Source organism: Glycine max, chromosome 20 (genome assembly GCF_000004515.6).
Source record: "Glycine max cultivar Williams 82 chromosome 20, Glycine_max_v4.0, whole genome shotgun sequence".
In the NCBI taxonomy this organism is placed as follows: Eukaryota; Viridiplantae; Streptophyta; class Magnoliopsida; order Fabales; family Fabaceae; genus Glycine; species Glycine max.
The window spans coordinates 33,737,872-33,752,807 of NC_038256.2; the positions used below are offsets into that span (position 1 = coordinate 33,737,872).

The following is a 14,936-nucleotide window of genomic DNA, read 5'->3' on the forward strand; positions in this document are numbered from 1 at the left end:
TCATCAATATTATACCTAGGCCTTATTGGGCATTGCTCAATCATGTGTTACACTTGGGTCTTTGTCAATCATTAGGCTTATAATTAGGATTTATTCGACCTTGGTCAATCATCAATATTTCACTCGGTTCTTGGTCAATGATAAGTGTTACACTTAGGCCTTATTGGGCATTAGTCAGTGATAAGTGTTACACTTGAGTCTTATTAGGTCTTGGTCAATTATTAATGTTATACTTGGGTCTTATTGAGTCATAATCAATCACCAATGTTACACTAAGGCCTAACTAGATCTTAACCAATCATTAGGGGCTACACTAGGGCCTAATTGGGCCTTGGTCAATCATTAGTATGACACCAAGGCCTTATTGATCCCTAGTCAATCATCAGTGTTGCACTTGCGACTTACTGGATCTGGATCAATTATAAGTGTTACACTTGGGGTTTTATTGAGTCTTGTTTAATCATTAGTGTTATGTTTAGGCCTTATTAAATCTTTATCAAATATTAGTGTTACACTTGAACCTTATTAGGTTATAATCAATTACCAGTGCTACACTTGAACATATTATATCATAATCAATCCTTAGTTTTACTCTTGAGTTTTATTGGATCTTGGTCAATCATTAATACTATACCTAGGACTTATTAGACCATGATCAATCATCAATCGCTAAAGAAAAAAAATGTTTTGTTATTTTGTGACCGAAAATAATTCAGTCAATATTCATAAGTGTCCATGACCAAAATAAAATTACTAAGCCAATTTAAACTACAATCACTAAGTCAGTCGCTAGTATTTTCAAAAACATTTTGCTTAACCATATTGTGACCAAATGAGAGATTACATGCATTGCTACTGAAAATGTGTTTGCCAATTTGGTCGCTAAGTTGGGCAAATGACTAATGATATTTTCAGTTGCTAAAGCAGTTGCAATTTGTCACCAACTTTTATTGGTCGTTGATTTCGGTCGCTATTCAGTGTTTTCTGGTAGTGCTAAACTTATTATAAATATGCATGTCAAACTTTGAATATGAGTGTGCTGGCAGACTTGTAATCTCTAGGTTTTTCGTTGATCGATAGATTCTCACTTTTTATGTGTCAATGGATAATTTCACAGTAATTAGTTGAAGATTAAGAAACTGTTGAGCTAGCAATGTGCAGTATTTTCCTCTTGACAATATTGGCACAATGCAGAAGGCACCTATCTTAGCATCTAGAAAATTCAATTTCATTTGATCCACCCACATCTCCTTTTTTTTTTCTCTCTCTCTCCCTCTCTTCCTCTTTCTTCAAATTATATCATAAATCTTATAATACCTATATATTTCTCTCTCTCATTAGGTGTCTATTAGCATTTTGAGTGTTCATTTATCTTTTTTCTTTTTTAAATGCAAAGGAAAAAAGGTAAAAATGCAATAATTCTTGACACATGTAATATTGTTGATGGCTGGACAGTTCCATAAACATTAATGATCACCAGTTTTGTAGGGTCTTATTTCTTATTTAATTATTCTCTCTCCTAATTTAAGAGTAAGACTCACTAAAATTGGTGATTTTTAAGAAAAGTTTATTGAAAATCAAGTTTTCATAGTGTATTTTTTTATACGTACTCTTACATAATGGAAACATGATTTTGTTGTGTATTTTATCAACAAATCACATTTCTGTAAAAGGTTATTTTCAGAACAAAATTATTTTTGAAGCACATGAGGTTTGAGTAGCAAATGTGAAGTTATAAATAGCAATTTCCTGGGAGGGAGCGAGCAGAACCCACTATCTCCAGGCCCACCCATCTCCAATACTAGTTCAAGTAAAGCCCAATCCAATCCAAAACGCTTTTTGGTATATGTTTGCATTTAGGAAAAAAAAAAAGTCCCCTAATTCTCCGTAGTCCATACAAGGGAAGGGGTTAATGCGATTTTACTCACAAGTACTTGTGCTTTGGGAACAAATTTTGGTCTGAAAATCGTTGCTTTGCAGAGTATAAGATCTTGCTCCCACGTCTCTGATTACTTGCAAGCTTCATCTGCACTCATGGATCCCAACCAGGTGAGTCAACATTTCTGCATAATTCTTAGATCTGGTTTAATCTAAGGTTGCTTCGTTCAATTTGGTATGTTCCTCGAAAGTGAGTTGATTTGATTTTTGTTCCTTGGGGGAAAATCTAATCACACGCTTAATTTCCTCTGGTGATTCAGTAAAGTCATTTATTTTCTGCTCAATTTTTCAATTTTCAGATTTAGGTGATTAATTAGATTTTCCTGTGTGTGCAGCCTGTGGGTGAAAACTACGCCAATCCCAGGACTTGCTTCTTTCATGTCCTCTTCAAGGTTTTGTTTACCCAATTGTGCTCTTTAGCATATCTTTTTATGCAAGCCATGTTCACTTTATTAAGGCATATTTTGTTTTTTGTATCCTCTCAGGCTGCAGCCTTGGCATTTTACATTCTCTCGGCCCTCTTTATTGATAACTTTGTCATCATTTTCGTGGTGACTGTCCTTCTTGCCGCCCTTGATTTTTGGGTAGTCAAGAATGTCAGTGGGCGAATTTTAGTTGGATTGAGGTGGTGGAATGAAATTAATGATCTGGGTGAGAGTGTTTGGAAATTTGAATGTCTTGACCACGAGGTAGGTATTCAGTTTTCCTTGTTTAGATCAGTTGTTGTGGTGTAATCTTATTTTTGAAATAATCTCTCTATCATGTACTGTATCTGCTGAATCAGAACATAGCATAAGAACAGGCGCTGAATTCTTTATAGATATGTGCTTGCATCTGACATATATTGATTTTTTTCCCCTACAGTCATTGGCTCGGATGAACAAGAAGGACTCATGGCTTTTCTGGTGGACCCTGTATCTTACAGTAAGATAATATGATTGACTACTGCATGCTGTGACATTCCTCTTTGATCCTTACAGAGTTACAGTCAAAATGTGGTTGTTGTCAGATCCAGTAATAGGGGCTTTATATAATATTATTGCTTGATCAGATTCATTGACATGGGGCATGTGTTGCTTAAGAGTAAATTGTATGCTAGATAGGTTGTAATGCTCAGAATAAAGTAATCAGTTCTCCATAAAATTTGGGTTGGGATGGAGAATAACTCTATGAATTAACATGGCATGGTTGTGTTGCTACTTGTAGTTAGTGTTTCTACTCTGTTTATTTAGGCAATAGTGCTGTCTTTAAAGTTTATGAATTGCGATATTTTTTGTTTATTGTTCTTTAACACTAGTTAGTTTTTTCTTTTTTTTGCTAGATTGTGCAGTTTCTTGTATTTTTCATTTGTGTTATGCTTTTACTAATAGCCACCATGCTTCTGCCTTAACCTGCTACACTATTTAACATATTTTAATGGGCTTTTTTTGCTTGCTTCCATGAACCACCATCTGCCATTAAGAACATTGCTTGTAGTTATGATACAACCCACTTCCCAAAAGATATAATCATAATTATATTCAGCATAAGAAATGTTATTTATTTTTTATTTGTATTGTTCAACAGGCGATTCTGTGGATTGTGCTGGCTATATTCTCACTCATAAGGCTTCAAGCTGATTATCTCCTTGTTGTAGGAGTTTGTCTGACCCTTAGCATTGCAAATATTGTTGGTTTTACCAAATGCAAAAAAGGTCAGTAAGTTTATTGATAATATTCTTAAAATGTGTGTTTCTCACTCTCCTAATATAGCAAAATTGGTTTAGGTTGGAGGAATTGTCTGCATATAGTAAGATGCAAATTTTTTGAGTGCAAGACATTTTCATGCTTTATGATATGCATATATGTCATCTTGAAGTTATGGAAACTTATCTTGTAGCGCTTGTTTCTCATCTCATTTTGAAAAATGCAAACTATAATTTGCAAAGTTGTTGACATATGAGGGTGACTGCTGACTACTTGATAACTCGTGTTTAGAGTTCATCTTTTATCTGTCAAATAGCAATTTATGATCTTTTTGTCAATTCCCTGCGGGTGAAAGGGCTCCATTAGGCCTCAACATGAGCCATTTAACAACTGAATTGTAGTTTCCTAGGGTTGGATTGTGATATTTGGTACGAAAATGCTTTGGAAGATGTTGTTCTTATAGCTATAGAAATAATTGTAGGGGGTTTGGTTAAGTAACAAGAAACGCCATTTTGGAATGATATTGTACATGGTTTGTGAAAGGGAACAACTCCCTGCAGCAGTACCCTGTTTTGGTGGGATTAGGAACTCTTGGTATTGTTTTTATTTATTGTATCAATATTGTCTGCATCGCATCTGTTTAATAGGATCCTACTTGCCATGAATACATGTTTCGTTTCAAATAATTTGGATATTTCTGAAACATACATGCCTTAGGAGTTTTCTATAAGGCTAGTTTTACTCCACATCTTGAGAATAGTGGTTCTACGCTAGCTCTTGTCTTCTGTGTGTCCCCTTCATACCCAACAGGAAGGATCTCTCTTCGTACTCAAAATGAATATACCATTTCCTCTTTAATGGAGAAACTTGCAATGGCTAAAACATATTGGTTGCCTTTTCAGATGCCAAGAAGCAGATTCAACAATTTGCCTCTCAGACAATTGCCTCTCGGTTCTCATCTACCTTACAGTCAGCGTTCAGTGTTGTCTGATCGTCAAAGATGGAAATGCAAGTTGAACCGTTCATTATTGAGATGCGGTGGAAGTTTGTACATGATTATTTCGGCCAGGAGCATCGAATTGGATTGATCAAACTTGCATAGTTACTGATATAGCAAATGCAAAATTTTGTACTTTTTACATGAAATGGCTTGAATGAGACTTTGATGATCAAATTACATAGTAAAACAGTTCTTTGTAGGTGTAAATCATGTTTTTTTCTTGTATTCTTTTTGCATCGAAGGATTAAGATTTATATTCTGTATTGACTGCAATAAATCTTTATGGCATATAATCAGGATATTGACTCTTGGAAATTGAAGGATAATTATAAATTACGAGGTTGCATCATCACCGTTGATTGGTCACAATTGTTTCACTGACCAAAATATATGTACAACTTAAATCAAATTTAGAAAGATTTAACAAGAAGCGAAAATACTCGTCTGGTCAGATAGAGGTAATTTCAAAGAACAATTTGCGAAATACACCCGTGACACTATTTTTTAATATCTTTAATTAGGTGGATCTGTTGATCCATTTGATGGTGCTTTATACTTTCCAAAACCTATAATTTTATTTTGCAGATTATTTGCACTTTTAACAAATACAATATTTTGTCAAATAATAATAAAAAAAAAATTAAAGATACATTTGAGGATTAGATTTTGGAGGGGATGGCAGATGAGTAAATATTTTTTTAAATAGTTATATAATGTTTATAAAAGTAAGTAAAAGATTAACATATTCAATTAATGGTAATATATCATTTTTTAAAATGAAATTAAAAAATAAATGTCATTTCACAATTATTAAGTTTAAAGACTTTAAATAAACTGCCATAAATTAATGTGATATTATTTTATCCCTAAATATGACAATTTTTTTTTTAATTTTGTTTGTCCCATCTTATAACTTTCATTTCTCAGTGAAAAATATTTTCAATTCGTACGCTTTAAATCTGCTCTACTTGCTGGAATTTTGGTGCTTTGATTTTAATTTGAGTTTTTTTTATTTCATATGAAGAGAATGTTAGACAAACAGCTCTCGGGGCACCGTATGGATCGCTCCATTTGTGCCTGGTTCTGGGAACAAGCCATTTCACCAGGCGACTCCTTCAAGGTTTATATATATATATATATATATATATATATATATATATATATATATATATATATATATATATATATATATATATATATTTCTGAGATTTTTTAATTTAATTTCATTCAGTTTATGACTATTTTATAAAACCTTTTTTTTAAGCAACAACTGGTGATTGCCTCTTTTGGGCTGCACAAAAATTGAAATGCCACCCTTGTTGGCCATTGAGGTGTATAACTGAAGCCTAATGAATGCCTGAATGTTACCTTAACACAACTTGTTGGCCATTGTCAGATCCAAACATCGATAGACTTTTTGCACCTACCATGCAGGGAATTGGGGCAGTGAAGTACCTTAACACAACTTAATATTATAGGAGAAGGTTGGCTAATAGTAATTGGCCCTTTCCACCTACAATATATGTATATGACTTCAAGATTCGTGCTTTTTTTCTTGATTTTTTTTTAGTTTTTTCCGGAGGTTCAAAATTATGAACAATGGCAAATAAGGGCTCTTGTTTTAATTTTCAAGACAAGAAAAGGCAACTCAAACAGGATATATAATTTTGGGTGCAAAATCCTTCTTGGTCTCAGCTAGAAAAAAGTGAATAGCAGATTCATCCATTCACCAAATATTTATATTCGTAAGAAAGGATTGATCCATGTGTCATATGAAATGCTATCATAACAGAACAAACATGAAGAATATGAAAAGTATAACTATGAATCACAATTACTCATGACAGAATGATGAGTGATTCAACAAATAAATATCAAGCTAGGTTTCTGAAACACATGCGATTGGCACACAAGGACATAGAAAATGAGGAACTTTTAGCAATCATCGCACACAAACGTGTAAAGGAAACACACAACACCATGTCCTTGAAAATTTGAAAAATTCCTCTGGGTATAGCAATGAAAAAATAATGAATACTTAGTTATCTTGAGACGCCATTCTCAGAAGAAACTGTTATTGTTAGAAGTGTCTGTATCGTCATCCAATTATTATAAGTTATCTTTTGAATTATTTTAAATAATTATTTTAAAAAATAATAAATTTATCAATCATAAGTTATTATTTAAATTATTTTATATAATTAATAAAGTTAATAAATTGTGGATAATTTATACTAGAATGCATAATTTATTTTCTCTAATAAAAAACAATTAATAAGAATTAAAACTAAATGAACAAATGAAAATTAATAACTTATAATAGCTTGTTCGGTTTGGGGTTGGGGTTTATTCCCCTTTTTGTTAAAACTGTATCTATTCCTAAACTCCAGTAGTGGATCCGAAGCCAGCTTCAGCTCTGAGCGTAGAATCCAAATCCTGAACCTCAACAACCTGCGGCATCACCATCTGCTGGATTATCAACAGTATCACCCCTGTAATCCGCGTCGATCACGCCCGCTCCCACATCGGTCGAGTGCTTCCATGCTAATCCAGATCGCGGTGCTGAAAAACAAAACAAAACGGGGAGATTTAAAGTTAGCCCTCGGCTGGGAAAGAAAGAAGGGAGGGGAAAAGATCGCTTAAGACCCGCTCCGTCATCGGCCTCATGATCACCGCCTCACACAACAAAGTCTCCGATAATGGAGTCAAAATCGCTGACCCAAGCGGCGGCATGCTCTCTCAGCATTGGGAATCCTTCGCCGACGCCCTCGCCAACGCCCCTTCTCCCCAACACCTCCTCCTGGTTAGTTAGCTTATTAGCACCAATAATTTCTTCCCACACTACCCTTTTTGTTGAAACCGTGTTTGGCGAATGTGGTTATGTACAGTTGATAAATGAATTCGTGGAGAAAGAAGGGATCTCGGTGGGTGGGGACTGGCAAGTCGAAGTGCTTTTGGGGAGAGACACGAGACCAAGTGGAGATGCTTTGCTTCAAGCAGCTAAACAGGCATGAACAAGGTTTTAAATTACAGTCAATCTTCCCGCGGATTTTGAAGTCTTCATTTCGCAATGTTTATCGCATCAACCATTCCCGACCCCGAAAATCCCCATTTCCGTTTCCGAAAAGAACCGAATGCGACGAGTCTCTACTTCTACATTACCTATCCAATGGGTGGCTAAACGACGCGCGAAACCTCCTCCAAAATTCCTCTGGAGGTGACCTCCACTTGCGTGTTGTTCGCTGGACCTCGCTACTCTCCAACTTCTCCCGCCACGGTTTTGTGGCCGAAGCTCGCACACTCTTCGACATAATGCCCCACAGAAACCTCGTCTCTTACAATTCCATGTTGTCCGTGTACCTCCGCTCCGGCATGCTTGACGAGGCTTCCCGCTTCTTCGACACCATGCCGGAGAGGAACGTCGTGTCTTGGACCGCAATGCTCGGTGGGTTCTCGGATGCCGGGAGGATCGAAGATGCGAAGAAGGTGTTTGATGAAATGCCTGAGAGAAATGTTGTTTCGTGGAACGCGATGGTGGTGGCTTTGGTTAGGAATGGGGATTTAGAGGAAGCGAGGATTGTTTTTGAGGAGACTCCTTATAAGAATGTGGTTTCATGGAATGCTATGATCGCGGGGTATGTTGAGAGAGGGAGAATGAATGAGGCAAGAGAATTGTTTGAGAAGATGGAGTTTAGGAATGTGGTTACTTGGACTAGCATGATATCTGGTTATTGCCGTGAGGGAAATTTGGAGGGGGCTTATTGTTTGTTCCGGGCTATGCCGGAGAAAAATGTTGTTTCTTGGACTGCTATGATTGGTGGCTTTGCTTGGAATGGCTTTTATGAAGAGGCATTGTTGCTTTTTCTTGAGATGTTGAGAGTTTCTGATGCAAAGCCCAATGGTGAGACCTTTGTTTCTCTTGTTTATGCTTGTGGTGGTTTGGGTTTTTCTTGCATTGGCAAGCAGTTACATGCTCAGCTGATTGTTAACAGCTGGGGGATTGATGATTATGATGGTAGGTTGCGAAGAGGTCTTGTTAGGATGTACTCTGGGTTTGGTCTTATGGACTCTGCACACAATGTGCTTGAAGGTAATCTGAAAGATTGTGATGATCAGTGTTTTAATTCCATGATAAATGGTTATGTTCAGGCCGGTCAGCTGGAAAGCGCTCAAGAGTTGTTTGACATGGTACCTGTTCGGAACAAGGTTGCATCCACCTGCATGATTGCTGGCTATCTTAGTGCCGGCCAAGTACTAAAGGCTTGGAATTTGTTTAATGACATGCCTGATAGGGATTCCATTGCGTGGACTGAGATGATTTATGGGTATGTGCAGAATGAGCTCATTGCTGAAGCCTTCTGCTTGTTTGTTGAGATGATGGCTCATGGTGTTTCTCCTATGAGTTCTACATATGCTGTTCTATTTGGAGCCATGGGTTCAGTTGCTTATCTTGATCAGGGGCGGCAATTACATGGTATGCAGTTGAAGACAGTGTATGTATATGATTTGATTCTTGAGAACTCTCTAATTGCAATGTATACAAAATGTGGGGAGATAGATGATGCATATAGGATATTCTCTAACATGACTTACCGGGACAAAATTTCTTGGAACACCATGATCATGGGCCTTTCAGATCATGGGATGGCCAACAAGGCTTTAAAAGTGTATGAAACTATGCTTGAATTTGGAATTTATCCAGATGGCCTTACATTCCTTGGTGTCCTGACAGCATGTGCTCATGCGGGTCTTGTTGATAAAGGGTGGGAGTTATTTCTTGCCATGGTTAATGCTTATGCTATTCAACCTGGTTTGGAGCATTATGTTAGTATTATCAATCTTCTGGGCCGAGCAGGAAAGGTGAAGGAAGCAGAGGAGTTTGTCTTGAGGCTACCAGTTGAACCAAATCATGCCATTTGGGGAGCATTGATTGGAGTATGTGGGTTTAGTAAAACAAATGCAGATGTTGCTAGGCGTGCGGCCAAACGACTGTTTGAGTTGGAACCTTTAAATGCACCAGGCCATGTGGCCCTTTGTAACATATATGCCGCAAATGATAGGCATATTGAGGATACTAGTTTAAGAAAAGAAATGAGGATGAAAGGTGTGAGGAAGGCACCTGGATGTAGTTGGATATTGGTGAGGGGGACAGTTCATATTTTCTTCTCAGACAACAAATTACATCCGCGTGTTTAAGAGATAAGGGTATGAAAGCTTCAGAGCAGGATTACTTTGAACAGCTTTCAAGCTCATTCAGGTTAGTCCAATCCTGATATTCTTGTGGTAGATGAACATTGCTTCATGTTGTTCCTTTCTTTTGTTGATTTTTAAATCATCAATGAGCACATCCTTTTAGGGTCATTGTGTGATTGGATCAGGTGCTTAGTGGATTTGATCCCAGCTGAAAAATGTAAGTTTGATGGGGTGAACAACAAAGTGGTAGTGGATGCAGCTAATGGGGTTGGTGGAGTGAAACTTAAATATTTAGGGAAATTGTTGAATGGTTTGATTATTGAGGTTCGGAACAGCAGTGAAGATGGAGGTGTACTGAATGATGGAGTTGGTGCTGATTATGTGCAAAAAGAGAAGGTTCTTCCAAACAGCTTTGGTTCTAAAGACACCGGGATAAGGTTAGTCTGCTGATAATCTTGTGTTAGAAGTGAAGTTCATGCAGGCATGCTGCTTGACATTTCTATACTAATATGAAATTATGAAGTGTATATCTGCATCCCAGTAATATTCCAATAAATAAGTTGAGATTTTCTTTCTAACAATTTAATCAGTCTGCAATTCTGCATGGTTACCTTACCGTAAGTAATTCCAACCACAATTGTAGAAATGGAAGGCTTGTTGTTCATTGAAACTTACAAATTTGTAACCATGAATTGATAGTTTGTTAACATAATCCTTGAAATAATTTCACTTAAAAAAATAATAAACAAAAACATTCGACTTAAAAGGACTAGGCTTCTGGCTTGTAAGTAATTTTAATCAGTGGTCTAGTAATATTAGAGAAGGGTTTTTGTATTAGGATAGAAAAGTCACAGAGATTAGCAGTAGCTTTATAGATTGGTGAAGCCTGTTTTGGTTCCTTACTAGACTCTATTCAGTCTGATTTGGAACCAACTCTATGGCCATCCAAATACATGTATTTCAGTACCTCTGGTACTCACATCTATTTATATAAATATATATTTTTGCTGATAAAAAAAAAGTTTGGATGGAGATGTTGATCGGCTTGTTTATTTTATTATGCCACCTAAAAGCAGTGGTAGGATTGACCTTGTTGATGGGGACAAGATACTATCCCTGTTTGCCTTATCTATTAGGGAGCAACTATGCTTTCTTAATGAGAAAGAAGACATGGAAAATTGCAACTAAGCTTTCTTAATGAGCTTCTGGAACAAGTAAGTGTTTCATTGTCCTCCCTTTGCACCAATCTTTTGTTCATTGCAACATTCAACTTTGATATTGATGGACCGATGTAGTGGTGGTTTTGTTAATTTGTTATATGTCAATCCTGTGTTGATCGACAGAGCAGGTAAATTTTACTGAATAAAAAAGGTTTCAACACCTTTTCGAACCTACAAATATGCAATTTTTGTAGTCATAATCCAGGAAATATTCAAATATTTCATCAGTCTCCTTTACATAAACATTTATTTGGTTCCATCTAATGTTGCTATGTAAGCAATTTGTAACGTGGCATTCCTATGTGGCAACACTTCGAAGGAGTCACGCAAGCATTTTTTTGTAACAGGAGAATAAAAACAGAAAGTTTCGACATTATTGGGATTATAAACAAAAGAAAGAAAATTACAAAGATTAAAAGTGAAAAAAAGTAGTATATTTATAAGAATGGAAAAGGTATTTAAACCACCCTAAACAATATAAGAAAAAATGGTTGGACTTATAGTTGTGTATCATGTACACTCAGACACATGGTAATTGAACACTAAGATTGGTGTCTTTGTTATTGAATCAACCAACAGGCCAGAGTAGCTGCAGATTTGGCTATAAAGGATAACAGACAGCTAATGGTGAGTAATATATGATAGTAGTTTTATTAGGAATTTGGAATCCAGAACTAAAGTTGCACACACTAAAGTGAGGAGCTAATCTATTATAGAGCCTGTAATGAAACCATCTTATACAGGAGATTGAGTTTCCCACAGCTGGACTCGGGTCTGTGCCAGGTTCTACATGTTTCAGTTTCATTTTTTTGGTTTGAGCCCTGTTTTATCATTGTTTCAATCTAAATGGAAATTGATTCATCTCACTCGTTACATCACAGGTGATGGGGAAGGTGGAATTGAAATGACTGAGAGCATGCAATTGATTCGTGAATTTTGTGACCGCTTCATTAGTTCAGAGAAAGTCACACGAACAAGAATAGTAATCTTCTTGATTTAAAGAATTGTTCTTCTTTGTGCCCCTGGAATGTGTTTCTGGATGAAAAGCTTTCTCTACATGTAAAAAAGGGTTTTGTGCTCCTTGCATTTTTCAAATAACTAGGAAGTTTTTGTTGTTTTAGTTTTCTTTTTCTTAGCATACAATCTAACTATGTTTACAGTTAGTTACAAGTCTCTTGCTGTATAATTCCAACTCAGCATATATACATCAATTATGATCAATACACCTAGATGCCAAGATTTAATTCCATAGTTTGATTGTTCCAAGTAGCTCTAACTTTCTTGTTTATGCATGCGGTCTCCCCCTTCTTCATATGTTTGTTATCTAGAAAAGTTAGTCCTGTTCTCTAAAGATGGCCATGCAAAATGTTTTTATTGACATAATTCAACTTCATCACTTCCAGTTAAAATTGATTCATAACCTTTTGATCAGTTTTTTCCAGAGGCTAGCGAAGTTGACTTTGCCAGACAATCAGTTTTTAGTGGATGTTCTTTTAAGTTGGACTATTTGACAAAGCCTTCATTTTTTGAAGATTTTGGCTTTGTTGAGAAAATAAAAATGTCAGACAGGGTGAAGACCGGAGATGAACTTTTCTTGGTTGGCTACCCATATTTTAATGTCAATGGTAAATCTAAATACCCTTTGTTCTTGTTGATTTAAACAATGAAAGTATCAAGATTACTGCTCCCTTGTATTTCAGAAATGCTCGTTGTGGAAGAACTTTATAAAGAGGCGGTCTTGAACACTGAACGGAAACTGATTATATTCAATGGAGAACTCGATCGCATAAGATCTGGATGTATCCTTTGCCAAATTTTGCAGCTTTTTAATATGGATCTACCTGCTCCTATCCCGCGTATATTAAGAGTTATTTTCTTTCAAAATATTTGTTAGGTAGTAATTAGAAAATGAGTTACCAAAGAAAATAGGGTCAAATATGTGATTTTGAGAAAACAACTACATCAGAAAGTCTCAGTCTCTTTCTTGCCTTTTTCAGAAAATAGTTATCCTTGATTGAATCAAGATTATCCATCATTCTTCTACCCAAAGCTTGCTGCACTTACGAAGTCCTTCCTACCTATGATGGAAACTGTGTATTACATTCATAATTTCAAGGGCCGCAATGGAGGAACACTTTTTAGGTCTGCTAGCTAAATTAACTCCCATTGGTCTAATTATGTTGGAAGGTCATGCTTAGTATTGCAGTAGCTTAGAGAATTGGTCTAATCATTTGATGCTAATAAAATCATGGAAGATGCATCTTTTTTATTGTGGACGTGGCTTCGGCACTTAGAGAAGGATTTCAGCATCAGCTACAATCATTGGTCCAGCAATCTTAGATCAGGGTTTGTGTATTAGTTGTCGACAGTACAATGTATAGGTGCAAAATACTGGTCACATGTAATCTAGGCTCTGGTTTCCATCAAGACTACATTAGTCTGACAATGGAACCATTGGTCTGTGGTCTTATAATGCACCGTTTGTATATTTAGTACCTCTGGTACTCAATTAATATATTATCTATTTTTGCTGAGCAAAAAAAAGTATTGCAGTAGCTTGAGAAATATTCAATATCTTGCTTTGAGATGAAATGGAATTTCTGTCAGTAGCTAGACTTTGGTTTAGTAACTGCTTAAGTGCTTAAGAAATTTATTTGTTTTTTCTTTGGGCATATGTACCACTTATGTGTTGTGTGTTTATTACAATTTCCCTCAGGTGCTATCCAGGACTCTGGAAGGTCCTTAGAAGAGTGGGGAATAGGAAATATGTTTGTCTACATCAGCAGAATAGTATGCCATCCCTCAAGGAAGTTGCCCTTGAGATTCTTCCATCTGCTTGATATTTCAGGAAATACTAATGGTAAGCAATTCTAGCTTCTTATGTGCCATAACTGAGGAAATCCACTATGGTGTCTTTTTCAGAGCCACAATATTGTTTTAATGTATATGTATTAGAAACAACATTGACATTAACTTAAGACTGCTGATTTGTTGACACCCCAAACAGTGCAAACACCTACTTGGCACCCCTTATATTAGCTTTCTTTATTCTTTTTTTTTTTCTTGTCACATCACATTACCAATCTTACTAATAAGAACTACTATCCTACTTTTAATGTTAATTACTATCCTACTCTTCTTATCTCCCTCTGTTGTCAATGAATCTTTTTCCTTAACATAATGTCTATACGAACTAATATCCTTCTTTCTATGTTAACATAATTTATGAAGCTACCTTATTATGTGATGAGCAACAGGGGTTGGTCTCCAGCTCTTTTGCAGAGATTTAGAAAGGACTCTACACACTTGCCATTTGATTAACGAAGTATTGAAGTTGGGGCCCAAAGAAATGGCGTTTTCTAGCATAAAAGTGGTGTCAATGAGTAGCAAGTTGTTACTTGTACAGTTTATAAATTCATCTTTCGTCATTTGTGTGTGGACTATTGTGTAGAACTTTATCAGACAATCACAATCACTGATTAAATGAATCACTCTGTGTTTTTCGCTGTTTTTTTTTTTTTGTTAGAATATAAATGAAGATAAGTTCCTGTATTTTGGTAAACAAAAGGTGGTGGCTTGTTATTAATCTTTACTATTGACGATAATTGGGTCAATGTAGTACTTGTATCTTTTTAATTATGAATATTATATTTTGTTTGTTAGCTTTGTAACTTTTTTTACATGACATTGTAACGTAATACGTGGTGTGTTTGGACACACTTCCAAATTTTCAATGTAGAACATCACTTTACGACAATGTAACTAAAATTTGAAGTTAACATCTAGACAATGCTTTACTTCCAAATATTTATTTTTTTTACTACACAAAATTAGCTTTCTTTCATCTTTCCGTCCAAGACAAATAGTAGAAGAAATTGATTTTGTATTTTTCTCTATCCC

The 14,936-nt window shown here is 35.9% G+C and overlaps 3 protein-coding genes across 21 annotated transcripts; all 3 read left to right on the forward strand.

Moving 5' to 3' along the window:
- Nucleotides 1–1,877: 1,877 nt before the first annotated feature.
- Nucleotides 1,878–4,988, forward strand: LOC100499702 (uncharacterized). Of its 2 annotated transcripts, NM_001251667.2 has the most exons (6): nt 1,884–2,049; nt 2,274–2,330; nt 2,424–2,627; nt 2,803–2,862; nt 3,505–3,631; nt 4,526–4,988. In NM_001251667.2, exons 1-6 carry the CDS (start codon nt 2,035–2,037, stop codon nt 4,612–4,614), a joined length of 552 nt encoding a protein of 183 aa, NP_001238596.2. In that variant the 5' UTR covers nt 1,884–2,034; the 3' UTR covers nt 4,615–4,988. The 2 variants fall into 2 exon arrangements, with proteins under 2 accessions (XP_006605303.1, NP_001238596.2); XM_006605240.4 differs by having other exon boundaries at nt 1,878–2,049; nt 2,274–2,627; nt 4,526–4,830.
- Nucleotides 4,989–6,947: 1,959 nt separating this feature from the next.
- Nucleotides 6,948–12,589, forward strand: LOC102669560 (pentatricopeptide repeat-containing protein At1g32415, mitochondrial). Of its 18 annotated transcripts, none has more exons than XM_026127576.2 (7): nt 6,948–7,426; nt 7,512–9,880; nt 10,002–10,253; nt 10,893–11,030; nt 11,616–11,819; nt 11,918–12,018; nt 12,479–12,589. In XM_026127576.2, exon 2 carries the CDS (start codon nt 7,519–7,521, stop codon nt 9,817–9,819), a length of 2,301 nt encoding a protein of 766 aa, XP_025983361.1. In that variant the 5' UTR covers nt 6,948–7,426; nt 7,512–7,518; the 3' UTR covers nt 9,820–9,880; nt 10,002–10,253; nt 10,893–11,030; nt 11,616–11,819; nt 11,918–12,018; nt 12,479–12,589. The 18 variants fall into 18 exon arrangements, with proteins under 18 accessions (XP_025983361.1, XP_025983365.1, XP_025983364.1 ...); XM_026127580.2 differs by having other exon boundaries at nt 11,616–11,808; nt 12,469–12,589; XM_026127579.2 differs by having other exon boundaries at nt 11,616–11,808.
- A 534-nt stretch (nt 12,590–13,123) lies between these two features.
- Nucleotides 13,124–14,524, forward strand: LOC121174273 (uncharacterized). The gene is made up of 3 exons (XM_041013186.1): nt 13,124–13,178; nt 13,753–13,896; nt 14,294–14,524. The coding sequence occupies exons 1-3, from the start codon at nt 13,160–13,162 to the stop codon at nt 14,485–14,487; spliced, it is 357 nt and encodes a 118-aa protein (XP_040869120.1). The 5' UTR covers nt 13,124–13,159; the 3' UTR covers nt 14,488–14,524.
- The last annotated feature ends 412 nt before the right edge of the window (nt 14,525–14,936 follow it).

Excerpts from the sequence above, each read along its gene's own strand:
- LOC102669560 (XM_041013182.1), top strand. The coding sequence starts at position 7,519 with ATGAATTCGTGGAGAAAGAAGGGATCTCGGTGGGTGGGGACTGGCAAG.
- LOC100499702 (XM_006605240.4), top strand. Across the intron at positions 2,628-2,802 it reads TTGAATGTCTTGACCACGAG|TCATTGGCTCGGATGAACAA; the intron begins GTAGGTATTCAG and ends TTTCCCCTACAG. Across the intron at positions 3,632-4,525 it reads TTTTACCAAATGCAAAAAAG|ATGCCAAGAAGCAGATTCAA; the intron begins GTCAGTAAGTTT and ends TTGCCTTTTCAG.
- LOC121174273 (XM_041013186.1), top strand. Across the intron at positions 13,897-14,293 it reads TATTTCAGGAAATACTAATG|GGGTTGGTCTCCAGCTCTTT; the intron begins GTAAGCAATTCT and ends GATGAGCAACAG.